General features: G+C 36.6%; 1 protein-coding gene across 1 annotated transcript; it reads left to right on the top strand.

The window, feature by feature from the left end:
* Nucleotides 1-154: 154 nt before the first annotated feature.
* Nucleotides 155-19,820, top strand: IMPACT (impact RWD domain protein). The gene is made up of 12 exons (XM_035903017.1): nucleotides 155-178; nucleotides 554-682; nucleotides 1,465-1,517; nucleotides 2,500-2,562; nucleotides 5,525-5,610; nucleotides 7,276-7,404; nucleotides 7,696-7,793; nucleotides 12,277-12,350; nucleotides 13,876-13,966; nucleotides 16,841-16,927; nucleotides 17,056-17,190; nucleotides 19,025-19,820. The coding sequence occupies exons 1-12, from the start codon at nucleotides 155-157 to the stop codon at nucleotides 19,094-19,096; spliced, it is 1,041 nt and encodes a 346-aa protein (XP_035758910.1). The 3' UTR covers nucleotides 19,097-19,820.
* Nucleotides 19,821-26,157: the final 6,337 nt, after the last annotated feature.

Here is a 26,157-nt window from a genome sequence, read left to right on the forward strand (position 1 = left end):
CTAGGGGGAAGGTGGCTGTCCGGTTGTTTTTTTGTTTTTTTGTTTTTTTTTTTATTTTTATTTTTATTTTTTTTTATGGGAATTTGCTGGATAAATGTATTCAGTCCTCATAAGCATTATTGCCAGGGCCGTGGGGTTTTTCTCCTGCCGGGGGATGACCCAGCTAGGAGTGGCGCTGGTTGGGAGCTGCGGGGAGGTGTTGTAGCTGCTCCGTGTCACTTTGCTCACCTTGTCGCTGCCGAGCGTTCCAGGGTTATCCGCATGCTGAGCATTCCAGGGTTATCCGCATGCTGAGCATTCCAGGGTTATCCGCAGAAGTGCGAAGGCTGGTGTTTGTATGGAAGAAGGGAGCAAAGTTTACTTATGCTGTGCATGGGGATGGGATCCCCAACACTTACGGCCTTTCAGGCTACTGAGCCTCATCACGTTTGTAAATAAGCTGCAGAAGAGCTTAAAAACTTAAAAAAACTTAAAACTGTGATTGGCACCGAAGGTTGTGGGCTTTTGGGGGGGGCGGTTGGTGTTACTAATCTTTGCATAATGCTTTTTCTAGATTGATGAAATTGAAGCCCTTTCATCCATATATGGTGAAGACTGGTGTGTTGTTGATGAAGCTGAAAAGATCTATTGCATTAAGATTAATGATTGTCTGGATCGGCCAAAATGGACCCTCTGTCTGCAGGTATAGTGGTGTTAAGGAGTTTGGCACAGAATTTGCGGCTGAACTGATGCAGGCAAAATCTTGTGCCTGTATGAAACCCTTTTCAAGCGTATTCAATACCTACTTGGAAGGATTAAGGAGCTTTTAGATAGGAATCTGTGACAGACTTTTCAGTGATTGTTCCTGTAACACATCAATAAGCTTGTGACGTTTTCATTAGTTACATATCCTAATTCCATACCTGACAAAAACTACTTTCAGTGTTATTCTCCAAAGACAAATTTTAAATTTTTTTTTTTTTTTTACATTGACTTTGTGTAGGATACCTCAGTCAATCTGCTGCAGTAGCTTCTAGATTTTACTTTCTGGAAAGTGTGGAGGCAAAATGGAATTCAGATCAAATTAACTGAGTAACTTGCTACTCTGTGTTTACAGAACTGAAAACAGTAAGTTTACTTGTTGGAAGGAACACTGAAGTGTCTACTTATGGAAGCTCAGTGCTACTTAAATAAGTCCAGTAACCATGTATGCAGCTCCTTTCAAATTTTTTCTGCACTTTATTTTGCATGACACTTCATCCACAAAAATTTCACCATGAAATATAATATTTGTATGCTTTACCATTATTGGAATCCTAAATACAGCTATTCAGGTTTTCTTGTAATTCTGTAACAACGTAGCCAAGTATTTACTTCATTTGTAACAGTGCTAGTAGTCCTAGAGCTTGACATCAGAGTCCATCAGTAAGGGTCAGCTAGCTGAGAGTAGTTGTCCGGTGAATACTTACCCTGAATTTCTTTCAGGTGATTTTGCCGCCAGGATATCCAACTGCAGAGCCACCTATTTATCAACTGAAGTAAGTGAAGTTTTCTTTCAAATGTTTGTATTTCTTTTCTGAATTACTACTGTTAATTCTTTATAGTGTAAGTTGAAGTTTAGTTGACTCCTTGAATTAAACTATACTGGGGATGGGGGATGTTTCCAGCAAGAACATTCTATTCTTTCTCCTGAGTTAGCCTCATGGAGCTCCCTATGACAGTTTGCTCCCATCCCTGAACTCTAATTCTTGCAGCATTATTTTGTGTCAGGGCAGCAATTAGGCTGTGGAGGTATGGTGGCTGCTGCCTGTTGTGTTGGACAGTGATGTCTCATCCGCTTCCTTGGCTGTACCCCTCTTTTCTGGATCCTTGTTTCAGATTGTAAGGCGTGCTTTTCATCTGAGCACTGACTCTTCTTGGGATGGAGCCATGTCATGTGCCAGCTTCCTATTTTCCTTCCCCGCTCTCCCCTTGTCTCCTGACATGTAAATGAGATGGGACTACACATGCATAAGCCAGGTCCCTGATTTGGGTGATAGAGGGACCTGCAGGGCGTGACACACAGCGTATCTACTGAGTTTCAGTCAACATTATTGATGAGACAATACCAAATAGCGCTGATAAACTTGAGGCAAAGCTTGTAGTTTAACACAAGACCAGGAGGATACAGGTACAGAACCAAAGGGTCATTCTAAGTATAATAGGTACTATGGTGCTGAAGGAGTTGGAAAAGTAAACTAATAATACGTAAGGTGACCCTGGAGTGACAGTGGCCTACCATGAAAAATGAGTCCAGCTTTCCTGCCTGAGGTAAGAAAAGGCAGCCCAAATCAGGAGTCTTGAAGGAGAACTAGGTGATCATGTTTTCACCAAGATGTTTACAACTGGAATCTTGCTAAGTGGGAATGATTGACAATGTTTTATTTTCAAGGTGTTTATCAAGTTTCCTTTAAAATGAATGTTTGAGATGTTGGAATCAGCATATGGGCACAACTTTCACTGTATTTCTTTTCATTCTAGTGCCCCTTGGCTTCGAGGACAAGATTATACGGAACTAGCAAATAGCTTGGAAGAAATATATGTGTAAGTTAGAGACTGTGGAATAGAGTAGAAGAGCACCATGTATTTTCAGTTTTATGCCCTGCTCAGTTGGTGTGCTTTTGAAGTACCTGCATGAACTAGTAGTTGTGAAGTGATTGCTGCAATAGCCATAAACCAGCAAGTTTCTTTTTATAAATCTAACAGTTAAAAATGTCGTGTATTTACTAAGCATTTTGCAAGAACGGATTGTGTTGAACTCTGGCAAATTTATTTTATATTGTTTGGACCTGGTGTTCTATAAGGATAGAAGTCTTCATTTTGACTCCCTTTAGAACCTGTGAGATTTCTTATGAATTGGTGCTATGAAGTATGACATTTCTGCATCTCTTCTGCATTTGAATGTTAAACTGCAGGATGTGAAAATATTTGTAGATATCTTGGAGTGTAAGTGGCAAACCAGTTTTTTCTTAAAAGATAGCTAAGGGATAAGTAGGTTTTAAACCAAATTAAAATCGTGTAGAATCTATTAACTAGAATCTGTAACGTAGCCGACTGGTTATTATAACAGTGTGCAGCTAACAACGTACAATGAATGCATGAGAATAAAAGGAATGTTTAGAAATACTCAAATTACATGTTTTTGAATTGCTATGAAATTGGGGTAGTAAATGTAGTGATTTTATACAGTTTACTTAATACTTCCACATCCCAAAGATAATATAAAGGTATGTCATAGGGAAGCACAGTCATGCCCAAAATACTGAAACCTGAACGTCTTGGATAAGAAACGTTTTTTAATGCTGTAAAATAAGGAAGAGAGCTCTTAGCTTGCATGAGGATTTTTTATTTAATTACTAATTTACTTTGATTGACTGGGTTTCTTATCTAATTATGCAACAGATAATTTAAGCAAACAAAATTGAATCTGAAGTGTTAAAAATGCACAAGGATTTTTAAGTGAAAAGTTCTATGGGATCATAATAACCACAGGTGTTCAGTGGAGCAAAAAGGACAGAGATTGTCCTTAATTCTGTCCGGATTCATAAGATTTGCTGGAGTCTCTACCAGAGGTAGAGCTGCTGTAGGTAGTTCCTCAAATGTCCTGAACATCTGGCATAAGTTGCCACATGAGGAGAAATAGCATGGTTGTGAAGCACTTTTTTTTTCTCCTTTTTTTTCTTTTCTTTTCCCCATGCAGTCTTGTAGGCTTTTAAATTGTGCTAGTTAGATCAGTCCCTTGCAGCTCCGTTCTGTCTATACCAGTTGCTCTCTCTGGTCTCTCATTTTTGTTTGTTCAGGAGGAAATTAATGCGTTTATACTTTAGGCCATATACGTCATTTTAGACTGTTTTAAAACCTTCTGGAATAGTCACTGAAGTGCACAGTGTTTGTCAAAGCCTTTTATCTATCCAGTGTCTAACTAGTTGTCAGGTAAACAGAGGTACTCTGCATCATTTGTAATGTGTGTTTTACCAGGTTTCAAGTCCCTAGTGATCTAAATTGCTCAGTTCTGCAATCTAAACCAGTATGAACATAGTGTCAGTGTCATCTTAAGGAGGTGGAAAAAGCGGATAAGTAGACATCACAAGTCTGTTTTGGGAGACACAAAGTTGTTAGAAGTTAAAAATGTAGCAAGTATTTGGATTTTTTTTTTTAATCCAGATATTCTTCTGGTAAGACTTTTATTCAATACAAAGCTTTGTTTCATGACTTAGACAGAAGTGACAAGAAAAAGAGCAATATAGAAAGGTAACCTTTGTGACTAAGTGTAATTTCTGAATAGGCAGACACTGAAATTGGGTTATAGCTGAAGAAATTGTGATTTACTTGCGCACAACAGAGAAATCTTATTCATTGTCTAATATCTCTCATTCCATCATTAAAAGAAAGTTCTTTGTGTATTAAAGTAGTGCTTCTGTATAGTAAGTAGCAGCATGAAATCAAGGCATTGAATTGTTCTGAAGTCTGTCCAGGTTTTGAAGACAGAGCTACAAGGTTATAAATTCCTTACTTTTGCTTGAATATTTTTCTTAAAATACGTATATTTGTTTGAATTTCTGATTGCATTCAGGAATAGTGCTGTATACATTAAGCAAAGTAAGAATTTAAAAACGTAATTCCATTACTGATATGTACTTATGTGGTGCCCCAGATGGTGGCAGCAAGAATAAAATTAATGAGAAAATGTGAGGTACTGACAGCTCCAAATCTTTAGTTTTGTTTTTGAGACAAACATGTACGGTTCATAAACATATTAAACTATAATTACAAAGCCATCTTTTCAGGACACCATTTGAAATACCTCTTGGGTTGTTTGGGTCCTGCTGCACATTAAGGCAGCATTTATTAACTCTGAATATGCACGTAAAAACTGTGTTCATCCCGTCCTCCCCCAGTACCTTAATACACACCTGTGCCCCCTGACTAAGGACTCCTTATTCCTTAGACCTAAATCCTTACCTCCCTGGCCTATAGGACTGCTTCTTACCCAAACTCTGACATGTAAGTCCAGTGCTCTGCTGTGTCTACTGCCACTGACCTGCTATCACAAAGTGGCTGAAGGGGCTGACCACTGGCAGTATGGTACTTTCTGTAGAGAAAACTGATCCAGAGCAAGCTCTAAGGCTAGACATCCTGGCTTAGTATTCTTTTGACAATACTGAGGACTGTCCAACGTACTCTTCTTGCAGTTGCTTTCCCTGTCTTTAGTGGCCAAAAAGTTTCTGTCAGTTGCCTGTTTTCCTCCAGCATTGGTGCTTTAATGTTAAAACAAACAAACAAAAAAAAAAAAAAAAGCCACAAAGAGAGTATATAATGATGCAGATATGTGTTTGACCCAGTGAACTACTAAGACAGAACTTCCCACAAGACTGTCTAAGCTCTTTATCTCACTAGATTATAATGTTCTATTTGTGTGTGTCTGAAATCGGTATGTTATTTGATGTGCTTTCCAAGTGAAAGCCACAAAAATGATTCTTTATTCACTGTGAATTTCAACTTCCAGGCAGAACCTTGGTGAAAGTATACTTTATTTATGGGTGGAGAAGATACGAGAAGTTCTGATAGAAAAGGCACAGTCATCAGATCCAGGTACAGAAAATGCACGGGTTTTTTAGTTTACTAATTTTTAACTGCAAAGTAGGATTTTATTACAAGTTAAAGCTTTATGTCCAGTTTTGTATTGGATCTAAATAACAGAAAGCAACAATCTTCACTGTCATGGCTTATTGTTTTACAGTGATAGCTTCCCTTTTTAAAGAGCAGTAGGGGAAAAAAAAGGAAGGAGCTGGCCTCAGTGAACTAGAACAAGGTCCTCAGTTCTCTTAGGAATTAAATTACTTGCATGAAAGCAGAGTGCTGCACACAGGTACATTATTCATTGTCCTCTGTTCTGCAAAGGAATCAGTCATATCAGTAATTTCTGCTGTTGAGTGCACTCTTGGAGGATTGGAATTAACCTCAAGAGAAGATAAACTTCAGTGGAATGTGCAGACAAATGACCAACTATTCCATCTTAATTGCATTTTACTATATTACTATACTATAAGTACATCATCACTAGAGTTGCAGTGATTCTTCTGCTGTTACTCTTACAGTGACAGTTTGTGTAAATTCACAGTAGTTCTTTCAAAAAGTGGTGGGGTTTTTTTTGCATTAAAATGCTAAACTGCTATGAAATGCATGAGTGACATGCATGCATGCACTTGTGGCAAAAGGAAATAGAACTATTTTTCTATGTCATGGATGTTAGCTTAGTTCTGTGAGGAATAAAAGACTGAAAAGGAAAAAAAATACATACATTTTCAGTGCTTCTTCATGATAAGGCCTAGTTTTAATTTTTCAGTAAACTGCATTTTGTTGCTACATCACAGACATTTGAAGAGTCATTTTTCATTGACATGACTGAAGGAGTGGATACTGACAAGTGAAAATTTCACTGACGATATTGCAAGTTTGTTGGGTATTTCAACAGCAACCTTGTGGCATCTACTTAATACATGTAATGATTTTTCTAGACCTTTTGAACATGCTCTATCACCCCTCTGCTTTTTTATTGAAAATAGCTATGTTATAAAAAATGCATCATCACCACATCTCGTAAGCCCTCTAAATAGGAAATTAGATTGTGATATATTAACTTGTCTGTATGATAGATTCCTTCTAAATCCAGTTGCCTGAGCAATAACTGTGTGTGATATTTACCCTCTTGCTATTGACTATTGGTTTTTTGTATGTGGTATGCATGAAGGAAAGTAGGGGTTTTGGAATTCCAGGGTGCTTGAAACATGTCCAGAGAGATGTTTCAAATGTAATGATTTTATAAACTCATAAAGTAACATTGAGCAACAGCTCCTACTTTTTTCCCCAAATGACCAATAAGTGACTGGAGTTCTTGTGAAACATCAGATTATTTTGGTCTCTAAATTCAGATTAAAATAATGGTAGCATTGTAAATGTTTAATGGAAATGATAAACATTATTGTTCTTTTCTTCTTAGAAATACTGTTAATTAGGCTTGAAACAGAAGATATTATGTGAGGATCCCATAGCATGAGTATTGTATAACTAATTCTAAGCAAGATTTTAGTTAATACTAGACTAACAATTTGTGTTACTATTCTGCATTTCACAATTCTTAATGGCAAACAGATTTGAACTGAAAAGCCAGAGATTTTTGAGAAAAAGAATTTGAAATTTTGTCTTACTTGTCTCACAGAAAGAGAGTAATAAATTCTACTACTCGTATCTTAATAGAGCCAGATATTAAGAAAACCAGTGAAGAAGTTGATGAAGATGATGGAGATGATTTTCTCCTAGACTATCAACCCATTCAGGAGGATCCAATTAAAATGTTAAATTACGTTACATCTAAAAGTCAAGAAGGTAAAAAAACATGCCCTTATCAATTCTGATGAAATAATTTAGAGCAGAGGGGCCTTAAGATTCTGGTTTTCTACTCTGCTTTTGAGTAAAATTAATAACGTTAATTTCATAATAAATATTAATAACAGTCGTAAAAAAAACCAACATATTTTTGGTGGTTCTGTATGTCATCTTGCATACTTAACTTTAACAAATTCCTTTTTTAAAGTTGAGACATTCTTTACTTACGTAGCCTTATACATTGTTTCAGTACCCTTAAAAGAAAACAAACACTTCCTTGTTTGTGATCAGTAGATGAAGAACTGCCATCCATACATCATGGAAACCCAATCACAGATCGAAGGAGTACTTTCCAGGCACATCTGGCTCCTGTGGTGACACCCAGACAAGTTAGTAGAGATCAGTTCTACTCTTTTTGTCTGTGCTGTGAACTTGACAAAATATTACTGAAATGCTTGGGATTAGCCAAACATGTATGTCTGTCTTTGAATCCTTCTGTGCTAATATTGTCTGAGTAGTCATCAGTTTCTCACTTTCTCTGTCAGCTAAATAGCTCCAAATACCAGCTCTGCAGTGCTTCCTGCTATTGTTTACCATTAAGTGCATTAGATGTAAGAACAGGAACATCAAAATTTGACTTGCAGATGTTGGCAGGTTTATCGTATGATATTTGGAAGCTACTGAGTCTGCCATGTGTTACTTGGAAAATGAACTAAAATGAGTTTATAAATGTTTTCCCTCCTTCGGAAAGGAATTAAGTTGAAAAATACACTTGGATAAGAAGATATATTCATGCATTATAGACCTAAGTTAGAGGGTTAAGCATGTTTCTGGAGTTGTATTTGCCTACAGCTGGAAAAAAGTCTGCACTAGTTCCTGTCTCTTACTGGAATCAGTGGTGAGTGTAGACCTAGACAGAGTGCCAGAAAATGGCAGCTACATTTTGTTTCCTATCATGCTTCCCCTCTTTCAGCAGTTTAACACAAGGTAAAGAAAGTATCCATGTGTTTAGTATTGCTGTTTGGTTTGGTTTTTTTTAGCCTCTGTAGAATTTGTTCAATCGCTTCTTGCACCAGAATTAGCTTTCAGAATCAAGAATATTGTATGAAAATACGCCTTCCTGTGTTTGCTGTGAACCAGTCACTCATTACTTTGTTGTTTGTGCCTCTCAGTTTTCTCTGTGCAATTTGGATTTTTATAGACATCTGTCATGTTTTATAGACCTTAGTTTTCTGTTTTCCAGGCTGAAGACCCCCAGTCTGTTTTGGTGCTTTGTAGATGTAGGCTGTTCCGTACATATAACGTATGCTCTAGCCTCTCTAAGATGCAGACTAGAACTATATGCCACACTGAAGATGCAATCACTCCCAAGGATTTATAGAGTGGTGTGAAGAGTTTTTCTGTTTTCGCTGTCCTTTTCCTAGTAATACCTTTTGGTTTAATTTGTTGACCTCTACTGAGCATTGAGTGGTGTTTTCAAAGAAATGCCTGTTGTAACCCCAAGATCTTGTTTTGCAAATGCTAATTGCTAGTTTGGAGTCACTTTGTACATCACTTTGCATCTATTAACATCAATCTCCTTTGATGATCCCTGTTTAGTGTGGGATCTATTGAGGTACTCATCTTTTCTTGTCATTAACTGAGAGTTAAACCTTGAGAGGATTTTCCTCTTTCCTTTTATCCAATTCTAGCTTTTATTTTAAGAATTTTTGGTAGGGGATCTTGTCAAGTGCTTTTTGAAATTCCAGATAAACTAGATCAGCTACATGCTCAGTGACTCTGAAAGGATGTTGACAGATTGACAGAGTTATGAGGCATATTTCTCTACACAAAAGCTGTAACATTTTAAGCTATCTGTGGGTTTTTTTGGTTTTACTTCACCTCCATTTGTTTGCCTAGTATGGACGTAAAACTTGTTGGTCTTTAGTTCCCTACATCCTTCCTGGAGTGCTCTTGAGATGTTGGTATCACATCAGTCATCTTCTGCTGCAGAAACAGTTTTAACTGGTAGGTTAGATATCTGAGCTATAGTTCAACAGCTTCATACTCCGATTCCCTTTGAACTTTTAAATAAGTATGATCTGGTTTTGCTGATTTATTTCTATTCTTTTTATTAGCTTGCTCAACCCTATTCTGTGGTTAGGCTCCACTACATCATCCTTGCCTGACCTTTTAAGTTCATAAATACTGTACATTCATTTAGGTTTTTATGCTACAGCTGTACCTTCTTTAAGTGATTCTTTTTTATATATATTGTATTTGTCTTCTGGCAGTACGGAACTGTGGTAAGCTTCAGCTTTTTATGTGTTTGAGGAAAAAAAAATTAGTAATTTTTCACCTTCAAAATTGTGCTGTGCTTTTCACATCTATCTTGACACCTATCTTATTTTTCTCTATCTGGATGCAACTTGAGCATTTTTGAACACACTCCGCTTTTTTGAGCTTTTCTTTTACTGCTTGCAAAGTGAAAGTAATTTTATTCATTAGGTTAACGTGGAATAATAATGTGTTTTAAAATACTCAGTATGTTACCATTTTCATTAAAGTAGCACTGCATTTCAGGGGCTTTCTTAGCTGTGCTCAGTCCCTATGAACTTTGAGCCCCTATGAACTGTATTGCTTTAGAAATGGAAAAAATTAGAATTGTTGGCTTAAAGTCCTTTTCTCATTCTAAAAAACCACTTGCTCTTTGATCATGATTTATGAGTAAGATTGTTCCTACTTATGAAGAAGTCTGTACCCACACATGGGTTTCCAAAATGGCAGGTCTGTATCACAAAATAGCACTCACTTAAGCAGTGTAGTACTTCCCCTTTTGCAAACAAAGACATTCTTAATTTCTTCTTTTAGACTTTTTTTTTTTTTTGAAGATAACATATACTCAATAAACCTAGGAATTTCCAGTCAAGACTTAATTGATATGTGTTTAGTATAAAGATAGAGCAATTCCCCAAGCGTTTTACAGAGTCTTGCTGTACAGTGTGAGCTGATTGGTCTTCAGGCTGCAGGGAAGCTTTACCATGGCTGGGCTCCTTTTTATGAGAGAAAGCCAAAGGAGGTGAGGAATGGGGTAAACACTGCACCTGAGGTGAAGGCTAGCTTCTTTACCAGCCGAAGAGATTAGTGTGTGTCCGTGGTACCTTATCTGCATAATCTATATGCTGCAATGATGTTCATTGATATTTTAAGACAGTACACAGTTTGCTGTGTGAATTCCTTTGAGTATTTTTATTAGTGGAAGTTCTAATATAGTTTTTAGTAATGATAGCCAGAGTAATACTGTAGTTACTTATGTAACAGAACATGTTACCATAAACCTTATGAGGCAAAGAAAGTGATAGGCATATTTCAGGTAGCAGGCTATGTTTGGTACCATTGCTTTTCCTTGTCTCAATTTGGCTTATTCTGACATGTAAAATGTATGTGGTTCTTGGACTTGACATTGATTTAGTAAAGTGGGACTAAGAATTGATCTGTTGTTTAAGCATCTTGTGTCTTTTATGAGCAGGTGCCTCATCGACATGTAGAGAATTGCATCCCTTAATTGCCTAATGCAGGAATAATAGAGAGGGAAACAGGAGGGGGGAAAAAAGGCTCAGGAGCTACAACAGGAAAAAGGATAAACTATTGCTTAGCTGTAAGATGTCTGTCTTGGGGGTTCATTGCTAATACAGACACATAATGAATCTTTAAGGTATGTTTTTAGGAGCCTGGTAGCTGACCAATAACTAATGTAAAAGGTGATGATAATTTCATATGCTTTGTGTACCCCAAGTCCATGTATTGAAATGTATTTAGGAAAGTGTATTAAGTAATATAAGCCATCTTTCTTCAATGTTGCCCTTTAGAGGAGAAGAATGGAGAAAACAGGTGTCTGAAGCATTAATAATAGGAGTTTTTTCATTGAGGTACCTTATATTTGAGGTGATTTTTGTAAGTTGAATTTCTTCCAGAAGAATTGGAAATAGCATAGTATAGCTAAGATAGTTATTAAATATGTATATTGAATACTCCTCAGAGACAGTTTTCTTTGGAGTGGAAGGCAATTTCCTGGGCAAGCATGTTTTCCCAAGCTTTCTCAGCTTCAGTAATGTTTCACTCAAAGTAATGTTAATTTTGTATTATGTACTAAAACAATGTCTTGATCAAAGCTCTCCTTTTTGCTAGACCAAATTGGAAAATGTCGAACAATTGCTAGCTTGTTTAATTAGAAACAGAAGATGAATTGATACTGATAAGTGTTTTTAATTTGGTGCTTCTTAGGAGCAGAGATGGAAATGGTGGGAATATCTGTTTTCTGGGAAATACTGACACTTTCAGATCCATAATAGGACATTTTTTTAATTATTCTTTCTGTGAAATATAAACTCTGGAAAAAAAATATGTTTGAGGAAAAAGGAAAAACTTAAAACGAAATGTAGTAGAGCTTTCTAAACATCAGGTGTTTTGTGAAACAGGTAAAAGCAGCGTGCGATAGAAAAATGTGTGTCAAGTTGTGTTGTGTTCCACCTTGATGCTATAGTTTTAAAAAGTAGGCAGGAGTAATCGATACTTTAATATGATTAAAAATGTTTTCTAGATCTTACTGTCTCTCTTGCTTAGTCAAGTGATTTGACACTTTGACATTTTCAGCAATAACATGAAAGTACACAATGTACAAATTCAGCTGTTTTCAGTATTTCAGAAAATGATTTGAAACTAGCATGAGGGTACTGAGAAGCTGCTTCTTGAGTTAATCACACTGAATATTAATTTTATGTCAAAGTGTAACAATGTTTCATTGTAGTATTAAGGAGATGTTTGTTTAGCAGTGATATTGAGATGATGTGTATGAAATCCCCATTTTAAAAATTTATTTCTGTTTTTTTAAAGGTAAAAAGAGTTCTTGAAAAACTGTATGAGAATAAGAAAATTGCAAGTGCTACCCACAACATATATGCATATAGGTGAGAGATGAATAGTAATTTTCTTTTTGGTTGGTTGTTTTTTTTGTTCTTTAATGAATGCAGGACATGAGAAAATAAAATCCATCAAATAAATTCCTTGGTGTTAAATCTTTATGGGAGTAGGTTTCTTATTTGTACGGTAAAGGTTTTAGGCTTCATTTTGAATTTGAGGTCAGCAAAGTAGAACATATAGTAGGAAATATGTTAAGATAGTAAAGCTGCATTAGAAATAAAAAAAGACTAAAAGTAGATTTGAACATGTGTTATACTTTGTGTAGTATGTGTGAGTGTAGAAATGCTACATCATCCTGAACTGAATGTGTTTTCACTTGGGCAAAGTAACTTTCTCTCCTCTCCCCCCCACTTTATATTTTTATATTTAGAAATAGCTGGAAATTTTTAGTTGAAATAAGAGCTGAAACAGAAAGCCTGATGCAGACATCTGGCATATGAAGTTACAGATGAAATATGAGAAACTTAAGGGAAAATGAGAAACAGGTAAAAATGAGTTTGGTAATGGTCTGTTTCTGGCAACTTTTGTGGACATAGCTTATGTGAAATGAATTGGTCTCAGTCCAGATAGTGATATAGGTTTTCTGAGCAATGTGGGTGACAGTGAACTGGAGGAACCAGCCATCTGAAAAAACATGTATAGACACTGATCCATTCATGCACGTCCTGGCGTGATGCTAATGAAACATGAAATGAGAGCAAGTGAAATCTTACTTTACCAAAAAGTCTACTGAAGTAAAAGGTTTCTATAGAGAGGGGATTTCTGTCATTGCTGATGGTGATCTGGCTTCTCTCACTCATACTATCTAAATACACTTCAAAAAAGCAACAGAAATGTACTTACTGCTTCATATTTGTCACCTAGTTCCACAAGCCTCTTTGTCATTGTGTTATATGTCTGTTAACTAAGTTCAGAAGTTATGGAATCGCTTGGTAAAACCCAGTAGACCTCTGAGCATTACTGCTGGAAAATTAGACCTTTATATAAAACAATACACCCCAAAGTTTCCTGGACTGTCCCCTGAGGAAGGAGATGGCATGGAGAATCTGAAGGTGGATTTCAGTAATAGTTTCATGCTGCTGCTTAACTATAGACCTAACTAATTATTCATGATATTTTTGTCTGAGTTCTTCCAACTTGTGGGTACATACCGTAACTTAAACATGTATCTGATAGAGTTGGGTTTAGCTAGGCATAATTATTAGGCTGAAAACCTAATAAGGATTTTTCTTATTAGGAATTTCATACTGGTAATTAGTCTGGAGTTAACCTGAAGTAGCTAAAGTCTCTGTAAAAGCTTCTCAAAACTTGTCATACTGTACAGATAAATACTTGTGGTTTACCCTAAGCCTCATCCTGTTTTCATGTAGATGTCCTTAGTAGAGAGTTAAATTGATACACATGCATATGAAAGATCCCTGAGACTTCATTAATCATGTAAAAATGTTAGTTGATTGACATTTTTTGAATCTATTTTATGTTAATTTTTTGGGGTTTTTTCCTTTTTTTAAGAATATACTGCGAAGATAAGCAGACATTCTTACAGGATTGTGAAGATGATGGGGAGACAGCAGCAGGTGGACGTCTTCTTCATCTTATGCAGGTTATAGAAATTAATCTTTGACTTGTGGAAGTCTTGAACAGATTTGAAAAATCACTACTACATTTACAGTGTAAATAAACTTGTAGAAGATTATTTAAATTATTGCTCTGCTCTTAGCCAAATAGATGATTACTTTCTTAAAGATGAAAGAAAAAATACAGACTGTTGCATGCATGTAGTAAATCGGGATTCCCAAGTCTTGGATCATAAAAACAAGTAGTGTTTCATAAGTGGTAGTAATAGTTTGAACGGTTTAAAAGAGAAATAAGTTTTGATTCTTATGCTTACTCTGTGGTGTAAGGGATATAGAAAATGAAGACTGGAAGAAGCTGGTTGACAGAATGTAACAGCTGACCTATGCACAATCTTTAATTCAATTTCCTCAAATATTTGTAATGAAAAGACACTTATATTTGATCTTGCAGAGTAGAGCTTCAAATGCAAAAAGTAGAGTGAGTGAAGGAGTTAAATTGCTTTGATCATTTAATCTGTTTCTTCATGCTGTTTCCAATTCTGGGTCCTTAGCCCTCATACTCAGGTACATTTTAGTTTTCAAGTGTTGCAATAATATTCCCTCGGTGAAGTTGCTGCTAAATGTGAATTGAGATTGATAAATTTTGATTCTCTGGCATGATGCAAGCCCTCGTAAAACCATAAGTAAAATATCATAACTACAGGGGACAGATGGGTACATCTTATGCAGTGCCTTAAGTTGCTTAGCTATACCATCACACTAATTGCTGGTTTTAGTTTTCACTTTTAGATTGATGTCCCCTTCACAACAAGGGTTTTCTTTTCCCATCCTTTGCTTACTTGCGTATTCTGTGTTATGCTCTTATTCCTGGAGACTGTTTTACAGCTTTTTTTTTTTATTCCAAAGATTTCTTTTTTTTTTTTTCTGAAACAAATATCATTGATGGAAATATTTTGACATTTTTCATTTAGAACTTTTTGAAACTTCCTAAGTTACTCAAACCTGACTTGGGAAGGAAAACTTACCTCATGTAATATATGCAAGTGTATGTGGTAAGTGTGAAAACATTATTGTAATAAAAATAATGTAAAGAAACAACTTTGCAGTTACTGTACCTCAACTTGTTCTGAGCTTATCAGCTTTTTCTCAGCATGTTAATGTATACTTTTGAAAGTTGTCAGACTTAGTGTCTAGGTACTTAACATTGCATAAAAATCAGTTTAGAAAGTGACATGAAGTTTCCCCTTTCAAATGTGAATGTGTCTAAATTGATGGATCATCTCTCCATCTGTAGTCCTAGTTACTGGGAATATTTTTGTTTTGGAGGAGTACTGCTGTAGGGATCAGAAAAGTGCAATTTTCACTCATAGGAAAATATTAAAGTAGTTTATGGGCCGATTTCTAGATGTTCATAGGTCTTGTAGTTTTTCTGTTATAAGCACTTGTGTCATATCATATGGGCAAGAAAATTAGGTGGTTTAAAACATTTATTGTTGCTGTACTTACAGTTCTTTTGCAATAGAAATCTTATCTTGTTTCAGATAAACCTAGCACTTCAGTCAAGATAGCACTTTCCGGTTACAAGAAACTGTATTTTAGATTAATTCTTTCGAACGTAAAGTTAGAGTTAAAAAACTTTCCCAACTATGTTTGGCATCCTGTTTACTGTGAACAGTTACTATACATAGACTTTATGGCCGATATGTAAATGTAGAGTAGAAAATGCCTGTCACAAAACCTGTGCCAATCCTTCTTTTTTTTTTTTAATCATCCTTTTCATTTTAACATTCTAAAATGTTTCTGTTTTCACAAACAATGACAGAATCTTCTAATAGTATTGTTCAAATGAGTCAAATATATATATCTTTCTCCTTAACAGAGACAATGAGTGGTTGTTAAGATGGCTTATTGATAGCCAGCTCTTAAAAGATTTTTCTCACCTCCACCAGACCACCCCGAGACCTTGCAGACCTCGGTGTTTTTGCTCAACTGTGTGCAAATAAAGCTGTGTTTGCTCTGTCTGGCTCCAAGCCATCTGTATGCATTAGCGTAGCACTGCATGGGACTTGAGAGAAAGCTGTTTATAAGTGAAGACCTTCTACAGAGATTTCAGATGCCTTAGTTTGAAGGACAAATGTGGGATTGTGGTCACTAATCATGCAAGACCGATTTGAGCAAAAATGCTAACTGCTGATCGTCACTACATGTTTCCATGCAGTAATGTCTATCTTTTGTATTTTGACAGTGTGTGTGTTTCTCTCTGATGTTTAGTCAATTGGCATTCCCTTTGTAACTAGTGTTTGCTGATGATGGGGACATCTTGAGCACAGAATTGCTGTAAGATGGAATAAATGCTAGTTTTCATGTCTAGTCAAGTCACATTTAGATTTTGCGAAAAGTAAAGCTGTTGAAGGCCTTCCATGTTTCTTGCTTTTAATTGCAGTAGAAGAAATCATGCCTTCTATTAAGCTCTGTACTTAGTTTTGTTACTTACAGTCTTAAAAAAGCTATATAAAGGTTGTTTAGTTCCTCTCAATCCTAATTGCTAATACAATTATTTCATGTTGTGTAAACTTTATATATTCCTTTTTGAATTGAGAAAGCAACTGCTTGGTTGTAAGGGACTAAGACTCAAACTTGGAAAATGCAGAGGTTTTTATTAGCCTCATCCACCAACACTTCCAAAAATGTGGATAGACAATCTGCTTAGTGACAGAGGTTCTCTGGAAATAATAATTCATCATGTCAGAGAAAAGTAAATGTAACTCAGTAATTTTCCCTTTAAATAATGCTTGAAGCCTTTGACACATGAATGAGCAACTGTAGTGCACATGAGATAGCTTTGTGCCCTTTCTGAGGGATATGTTAACTCATTTCACTTTGAATTTGTCTTTGGGTAGGAGCTTGGAGAGGGAAACTTACTACAACTGCTGACTTGTCATTATTTGTTACCCTCTGATAATAACATGTGTGACACGGACCTGACAGTAAGTTCTTAAAAATGCAAGATATTAGACTTTTTCTATGTTTAAAATGGGTGTCCACCATAAAACTAGTTCAAGGAAAAAATAACAACTTTTTTCTTTTTTCTTTGCTTTTTTTTTTTTTTAAACAGATTTTGAACGTCCACAATGTGTTAGTCGTGGTATCCCGCTGGTATGGAGGTATTCTCTTAGGACCAGATCGTTTTAAACATATAAACAATTGTGCAAGAAATGTACTTGTGGAATACAACTACGTACATTCAGTGGTAAGTTTCTGCCACTTAGAATGAAGGCATTTGCATGTGAACTTGTGTAAATTGTCACTGTTAGGTGAAGCCGGGAGAAAAGTAATACTACCTGTGTCATCCTCTGGTTGCTTTGATACACTGATAGTACGCACAGGATCAGTGCAAAGACTCCCGAAGAACTTCCGAAGAAGTTGGTGACCTGGTTTGTAAGTGTGAGGTGCGCAATACAAGGGTGGCAGCTGCTGAGGACATTGGTCCAGAACACAAATTTGAAGGGTGGGGGAGGATGGTAAGGTGAAATGCCTCTTTCTGTGTGTTTAGAAAACTGGAAGCTGCTGCTTCTTGCGCTTATCTGTGTCACCAGTTCTAGTGTGTGGCAGACTGAGCTTAGGAATCACTGTAACCAGTAGGCTTTTAAAAATTGAGAGCTTTGTTAGACCCAAAGAAGTTTTCAGAATTCTAGATGATAGACAGCATTTTAAAAAAATCTAGCCTAAAAGAATTCAAACAAAGTAACGTTAACTGTTGCAGAAAAGATTAAGGGAAAATGTTTCAAGGGAGCTTAAAGAACTCAGGAGACAAAGTTCTAAATGTCTCTTTACTTCTTAAGAGACTTAGGTCACTGAATCATCTAATATTCTTTCTTTTCTTCATCCTCAGAACAGCATATTAGATATGTCTATGTACATGTATGTAATTGCTAACAACAAAGTTTAAGACAGCAGGGAATAATTGCTAATGGATGCTTGAGAAAGTATGCAACAGTCAGTTTTGCTTTTTATAGTAAAGTACTGAAGGGTGCTTTTGCTGAAAGCTGAACGTTCTTCCCCATTGCTGCCCCTGCACTTTTCAGTTATTCGCTTTTTGTATTTTAGAGGTGCTTGTATATACTTACTGATTTACCTTCTTGGCAGTTTATCACTGTTCTCTTATTTGAAAGTGTTGTTCATAAAATGAAAGGAAACTAACGGGACTTTTAAGCATTAATCCTCAAGAGGAGGTTTAGTCCCCAGAATTACTTCTCTTTTTTTCTATTGTTAACAACTTAAATCAGACTGTATTTTTTTTATTGTGTATTAACACATTTTGTTACCAGTGTCCATCAGAAAAAGAACAGATGGAACTTACGGTAGTTATTATTCTAGTACCACAAACGTGGCTCTTGGAAAAAGTATTCCTTTAGCTAACTCTCTTCAGAATAGCAGAATTCAAACATCCTGTTAAAGTCTGTTTCCCTCCCATGTGCAAGAGGAAGAAGGGAGAAGATCAAAATATCCTGGGTTCTGTCAGATGTAGTGGCACATTCCTTCACTGTTTTGGGGAGTGCCTGCGATTGAATGCCTACTGAAGAAAAAAAAAATCTTGTTTTTCAGAATTGGCAGAGTAAGCTGTACATTACAACGTTAACCCAGCAAGACTGGCAAAATTTTGGTTTTCCCAGTTGTAGGTTTGTTTCACTTAGGGATGTGGTTTTAATGTACTGGTGTACAGTATATGTCTTGATACGGCCACGTCCACACACGAAGCAGTTTTCCAGTATAGTGTAGATGTACTGGTAACCCCTTCCTTGAGTGGAAATGGCTTAGATTATTTTTACATTATATACTTCTGTTTGTGTAGCTATGTCTATAATTTTATCATTGCTGAAGGCAGAAGTTTCTAAATAGCAAGATGAGCAGACAAATTAATGAAACCAAGTGGTTAAATATTACATAACTCAAAACTTTTGTATATCCCAGTGGACTATGAACACTGTTCATATTAAAAATAATTCTCATGGTTGACCTTGAGAGAATGTTCACAGTATATAAGAATGTTGATTAAATTTTGAAATGCTTGTTTTTCACTTCAGGAAGAATCATCGAAACAAGCAGGAAAGAGCAAGAAGATAAGGAAGGACAACAAGAAGAGAACAGAACACTAATTTATTTTTTAAAACTATAAAAGAGTATTTTGCACATATTTATACAAGGAAGACAGGGACACTATTGCCTTATCCAATACATTTTGTATTCAAAAGAGAATTCAGTAAAGCTATAGATAAATTTTCATCTTGTTCTGTGATTTCTCCTGCCGTTGTGAAGTAGAGCTTAAACACAAGTTTTCTGTATTCTTACATGTTTCAGCTCCTTGCTTGGAGGGCATTGTAACATCTGGAACCAAATATTTCCCCCTCCCACCCAATGACAGTTGGCTAATTTAAAATGTGGATTACTTATCTTCTCCATTCCTGGGTTCAAACTAAAACACCTGTCTTGTAATTTAATCCCCTAGATGGTTGTATTGAGGGTAAGACTGGAGTCATTCATAGACAAGGTCACTTAAAGTGTGTTAGATAGGCCTGGTCCTGCCTATGCAGCTCTTGGTCATGCTAGATAGGGCCTGCCTGGTGACCTAAGAAAGGCTGAATGCGGGTGATGAACTAAGAAATGTAAAGAAACTACTTCAAAATTCCTTGGAGGATTGTGCTGTGAGTGCTGGGAATCTAGGAGCCTGTTAAAAAGCTGAGAATTAAGTGTTCTATAATTAAAGGAACCAGTGATTTCAACAAAGACTATGGGGATTTTGAAATCAGACTGTGCAGCTAGTAGTGAACATGAGTAAACATTCTCAAGTGACTTCCTTTGGTGTAGAGTGTGGCGGGGGAAACAAGTGTTAATGATATGATGACAAACACTTGGATTTTCTACTCTTACTAATACCTTCCAGACTTTTGTCTAATGCATTACAAAAAGATTAACAGAACGTTTATCAGTTAATTGTCATATTGCTATATAGATGAGATTTAGATTTTTTATTTTTTTTTTACATTCCCTTGATATCTTCCTTTTGGGAGGGATGATGAGCTGTTTTTTTTTTTTTCTTCTCAAGTTAATTTCTAAACTTTGTGATCCATTAATTATTAGCTGAATCACGGGTGCTTTCTTAGGTCAGGTACAGCTTACAGAGTTTGCTCATATAGTAATGTCAGGGCTGTGACTATTTTTAATGACATTTCTCTAGTGGCACTTATAGATTAAAGGTGTATTTGTAAGATCAGCTTATTTTACCAGCAGTTCGGTATACGTCTTTTTGACAGTATATTCTTACACTGACCTGATCATTAGAGTTCTCCAGCAGGGGTACCCCAGAAAACCTTTCCTAAGGCAAACTTTATCTAATCAAAGTAACTATTCCAGAGTTTGATGCAGCAACAGAGATAGTTCTTAAGAATTTCAGTAACTTGAAAAGTACCACTAAAATACATGTTTAAAAAAAAAAAAAAAAAGCCACTGATTCTCTGGCAGATAGATCCTGCATTGGTTTATTGAAACAATTTTATGCAACTACATTGTCTGCATAGTAAAGCTCTTCTGGGTTCAGCCTTGGCATTTGTAATTGTAATAATAAAATGGCATTTGGCCCAGGGCAGGAGATCCATATATTACAGTATGTAGTAGTCCTGCACTTTTTGGGTCATGCAAGTATTTCTTGTTCATAGTTTATCTTATTGATAGGCTTTTTTATTTTGCCATTCACTTCCAGTACCTTATTAACATAAGTATCCCAAAGTTTTGTTGCTCTTATGAAAGTTTGAAATTGTAGCATTTACTTAATATGGGATGCGGGTAAATTGCGAGATGTTCTGCTACAGCTGCCCAAGTGTCAGTTCCACTCACATGGTAACACGTATTCTTTTTCCAGAGAGCATCCTTTAAGCTCAAATGCTCAGAATCAACAAGTGATTTTGAAGGTCTGAACTTTGGGGTATTCAGTCTGAGGTATGCAAAAGCTAGGTGTCTGATTATTTTTATTTTTTTTATTACTGTTTTTTTCAGGAAGTATTGATTCTTGTCCCCAAGAATCTCATATTTTAGTGTTGTATTTCAGCAAAAACTAAAGCCCCAAAATGGAAGAAACAAGTTGTTGATAACCACTTGCTGTGTAAATTAAATAGACTTTATAGGTCATCCAATCAGTGAGAAAAATGAATCCCCTATCCCATAAAACAGCTGGAAACAGACCATGAAAGTGGGAATATGTTTGTATTTTCATGCTATTTCTTTCAGAGAGAACATGAAGTGCTGGCTAGCTGTCTTGCAGACACTTTTGTTTAGAGAAGTTGCATTCTCTTCCTATTTTTGCTTATAAGCGTTTCCTAAGTTTAAACTTCCTTTATTCTAAGAACAAGTTTTCTATGTGGCTTTCCAGAAGAGTTTTGCAACACGGGATTTTGTCCTTTCCTTTGAGCGCGATGCCTCAGCCGTGCCTCATGGCCTAAAGAACCTCTGATTCTTGCTCTTTGACCATTAGCTATGCTTCAAGGAGGCTGTATCCCGTCGTTTAACTGCATACAATTGTTTCTGCTTTGTAATTCAGAGAATGTTAGAGCAGCAGTGATCGTTACATGTCAGGATCAAAAACTCAGCACTGATGCAGCAGTTGAAGTCCTTGAGATGTTGAGAGTGTTTTCACACTGGGACTGGTAACCAAAGGACACAAATAACTTATTCCGCCTGTAGAGCAGAGCAGCAGCAGACACACAAAATATATTTTGGTCCTCACATTTTCATCATTGCCTATAATGCACTTGGCTTGTTAACAAAGAAATCAAGAACCTAAATTCTTTAGAAACTGGGCTAGAAAACATTTTGTTTCTCTTAATGGAGAACAGAGGTCCCCCAGAATCTGAGAAAGAAAACAAGTCAGCTTATGCTTACAAGCAGCTGGCTTCCTTCCTAAGTCACTGGTGCTCTGAGGCCACAAGCTGTTGCTCAAAAAAACCATGCAGGTGTCTTTTTAAAAAAAAAAAAAAAAAAAAAAAACAAGCAAAATTATACTTATTTGTGTACTTATAATATTGGTGAAGTTGCAGGTTCCTGTAGCCTAGCCTTGGATTGACTGGTATCTCTGATGAAGTTTGAAACACTGAAGTACGAGCCTTTCAAGTATGTTATTCTGAAGGCAGTGTGTTGCTCTTGAACGGGCTGGAAGCACTGACATCTTTTTTTCTCTAAACTGTGTAGTAATTTTAGATTGGTATTCATTTATTAATTAAAAATATGAAGAGAGCAAAACAGACAACTCCTTGTAATCATAACAACCCTGTCATTTTTGATAACTAACAACCATTTAGTTTTTATGTTGCTGACGTGAGTCATCTTTTTGTATTTTGGTGTAAGGTTTTGTCATGGTTTACAAATACTAGGAGAGAAGTTGCAGCCTTCGCTATGTGTCTGTGCGGAAAAGAGAAAAGTTTGCCTTTTCTGTTAAGTATGTGTGACTGTTTTTTCATGTTTCTGTGGTGAAATGAAGTTAAGCAGAATCGGCAAAAGTACCCCTGACTGTGGGAAAGGAGGGAGGTTTTGCACTCTTATCTGAAGTGCGCTGACGGGAGATCTGCTTTAGATTTGGCACAGCTTCCTCCCCTACCAGGTAGCAAAGGTGGGATCAGCGTTTGCTTTTGACTTAAGTTGGGGACGCAATCTCCATCCTCCTGTTAAATGCATTACTATAAATACCAATATTCTAAACTCCTACCACTAAGCAATGTAATAATCTTGTTTATGAATGTAAACTATGATGGTTTAACATTTCCCTGCAAGTTAAAGGTTTATAAATAAGGAATGTACTGAAAATCAACTCAATCAGAATGGAGCGCTAAAGTCCTTCAGTCCAGAACTTGACAATGCAACCTGATGAGAAATCAGATTGTGTTAAACAAATTATGTGTGTGTGAACTAGCAAAGGATGCAGTGAGGAAAAGGGATTACAAGAGTGGCTTGCAACAACTTTAACTTTTTAAAAATAAGGTCCTGATAGAATATATAATGCTAAACTGAAGCAGCAGTTTTAACAGTGAGTTTTTGTAAATTTGTTTAAGACAATATAAGCTGCATACATATCCCCTACTTGTGGAAGAATTACCAATGTCATTACCTGGAGAGGAAAAAAAAAAAAAAGGATTATAGCATTAATCCATACCTAAAGTACAGTTGCCTGTCATAAAAATGCATCCGCAAAGAATCAAACACTAGCAGAAAAAGGTGGATTGTGACTTCAGTTTAATCTTTCTTGCCACTGTGTTGTCTTGTCTCTCTCTTACTGTTTTCACTTTGCTCTTCTGGAAATGAATCAGGAGTACGGCTGAAACCAGATTAGCCATTACATGACCCCAGCCTCCTACAAGGTAGTATCAGAATGATTTATTTTTCTTTGTTGCTCAAATTAAGTGACTGGACCAAGAGCTGGAGTTTATATCTGGTCTCTAATTGGGGTATTTTGTTAGCAAAGTGCCTTCTGAAGAACTGCCAGGTGGTTTCTCTGTAAAACAGAGACTTGAAATAATATATTCAAGGCAGTTGAGCAATGGAGAAGAACTGTCATCCTTACAAACTTGTCTTCAAGAAGTGGTGATGAGACAGAACATTTAATCTAAATGTCCTACCATATATTCTGGAAATCATCCATGCTGAAATATGGAAAGGTCACTTATTTTTTAAAATCTACTGCCCTTGACTTTCAAAAGTGAAGATAATAGTCCCTCTAATCACAGCATAGCAGTTCTGGACTGTTTGTAATTTCTTGAAATTGCAAAGACAGAACACTTCAATAAGCAGGTAATTCAGGGTGTTCTTTTACTGTTTAGTATGTGTTCTTGTGTAATGCCTGGGGAAGGAGGAAGGAAAGAGAAACCTGGAGCATTTACTTGTGGATCCCTTTGATGTATTAATCTGTGATATGTGCTTATTTTCTAGCATGTCTGTTTGAATAAAAATTCGGTATCTTTTCATAGGGTTATCGTTGAACAGTTCATATGCTGCCCTGATGTCAGTAGAAAATCAGCAGTTTATTATCTACTTGAGATATATTTTTTTCCTAGCTAGATGTGTTCTAGACTGGTTTAATCATAGTTGTAGCCATGCAAAAAAATTCTGCAAGCTTACGTATCGGATCTTCTATTAAACCACTTATACTGCTGATGTTTTAAAAAAAACTTGCTGACTGGTGTAGATTATCTTCTGGATGTGAGCAGATTAGTTACATGGCATCATGACTCACGCGAAATAGGTCTGTGGTGTCGGAGGTACGTTGGCAAGGCACTTGAGTGTAGCATCCACAATTTTAGGTGCCCTGCTGCACACAGACTTCCCAAGCATGGTGTGGAAGAGTTAGATCTATCTAAGATTTTGAGAAACCAAGTTAGATCTAAGTTAGCTCCAAAAAGAAATGTTGAGGGTGGGAGATGGAAAAGAATTAGGTAGCTATGTACTCCTAGAAAGCACCCTGATTTAAGCCATTTGGCAAGGTCAGCTGTTTCTCATGAAAACTGATGAAGCTGCTGAATCTCCTCTTGAGACTGAAGAGTATGTGGGTAGGGTGCTCAGCTAGCATGAATCCTGTCTTCAGCTTGATTCTGGAGGCTGTGAAATCTGGCTTACTTGCTTAAGTGAAGGTACTTGGGAGGGTGTCTCTTGCTCTCTTCCACTAACATACTTTATTGATCAATGCAGAATTTCCCTCAGGTTTTGAGAAGCTCGCTATGCATTACCTTCCTCTTAGAGTTGAGGAAACTGAACTATAACTGAAAAAAGAGATGAAGTAACAGACTGAAAAGTTACAGAGGGAGTCTACTTGGACCAGAAGTGCAGCCCAGAATTTCCAGGTTCCCAGAGGACTCTATGACTGCTAAATTTTATTGCACTTTAATTTACTTTATTACTCTTTAATTTACTTTATTACTCTTTAATTCTTGCAGCAATAAATAAAAATGTCAAAGAGAAGCAGGGAATTCAAAGTGATACCGTACTTTTTAGCTTAATTGTTTAGATTCTTCTCTGTATCTGACCTTAACAAGGTGTAGCATAGCTGTATGTACGTGTACTAAACCAGTGATAATCTTTTGCATGATACAAAAGTGAGGATGTGGTCGTCATATCTTGGAAGCCATTATGTGGGCAGCCTCCTTATTTAATACTGATAATAACCTTTTAATTCAGTTCCTCAGCATTGTAGATTTTAAGTTAAGATACAATGAGAACCTTTCTATTTATACGTTGTAAAGCAAAATGAGGGAGAAGAAAAGGGTCCAGAACATTGTACTCACTTTTGCAAAGAGCTGTAGTTGCACCATTCTAAGGCACAGTAGTTGCAAAGTACATCAGTAACTTAACTGCCACTGTGGCTTTAATCATTTTAGCATAGATTCTTACTGAAGAAAAAATGCATAAAACTTGTCTAAGGGCCTTGCTCTTAAGAGGATCCAGTTTTAACTGCAGTTGCTACAAATAGTGGCTTTCAGCCTCACGGCTTGTCTATTTGTGTGTTTTTTACAGAAAGATATTCTTTTGGAACAGTTTGGATCTACAGTTTTTCTGCTTCTATAAGATTTTTTTTTTTTTAGCCTTTTGGTTCCCATAGTGCTTTCAGGAGATTGTAAGAAATTCCTTTTCTTCTGAGACTGGTGGCTGTGCATTGATTTATCATAGATGCCAGTCTGTAGAAAGCCTACCAGCTCAAGCTGGCATTTCTGGCCATTCAGGGACAAGTTAGGAATCAAAAGTATATCTGAAAGTTTCCAGTAGAAAAGAATACTTAAGAGCTTGGTTCTTCACCCCTCTTCTGCAATTGAAAAGGGGGGAGTGTTACTGGGATGGGAAAACATGTTCCAGGACCCCTTTCTGTCTGAGGGCAAGCAGCCCCGTGTCTAAGAGAAGAAAACCTTTTACGTATTTTCTTCTAGGATATGTCAGAGCAGTTTCTGAGCATGCACTGACAGGTTTGTGGCAGGTACATTGTGTGCATAGGCGCTGCCCTACGTTCAGCGACTCTTACCAAGGGATTGTGGCTTTGAGTGCACAGGAGCGAGCTGTTGCTCCCAGGGTAAGGTGAGACAGTCAAAAACAACTGGTTGGATTAGGTATGAGGAAAGAAAAAGGGTAGTTGGGCCATGGCTAAGAGTTTATATAGGATCCATGATTTGGCAGTATGCATGGCAATTTTCTG

The sequence above is a fragment of the Egretta garzetta genome, unplaced genomic scaffold, assembly GCF_000687185.1.
Source record: "Egretta garzetta isolate BGI_Z169 unplaced genomic scaffold, ASM68718v1 scaffold229, whole genome shotgun sequence".
In the NCBI taxonomy this organism is placed as follows: Eukaryota; Metazoa; Chordata; class Aves; order Pelecaniformes; family Ardeidae; genus Egretta; species Egretta garzetta.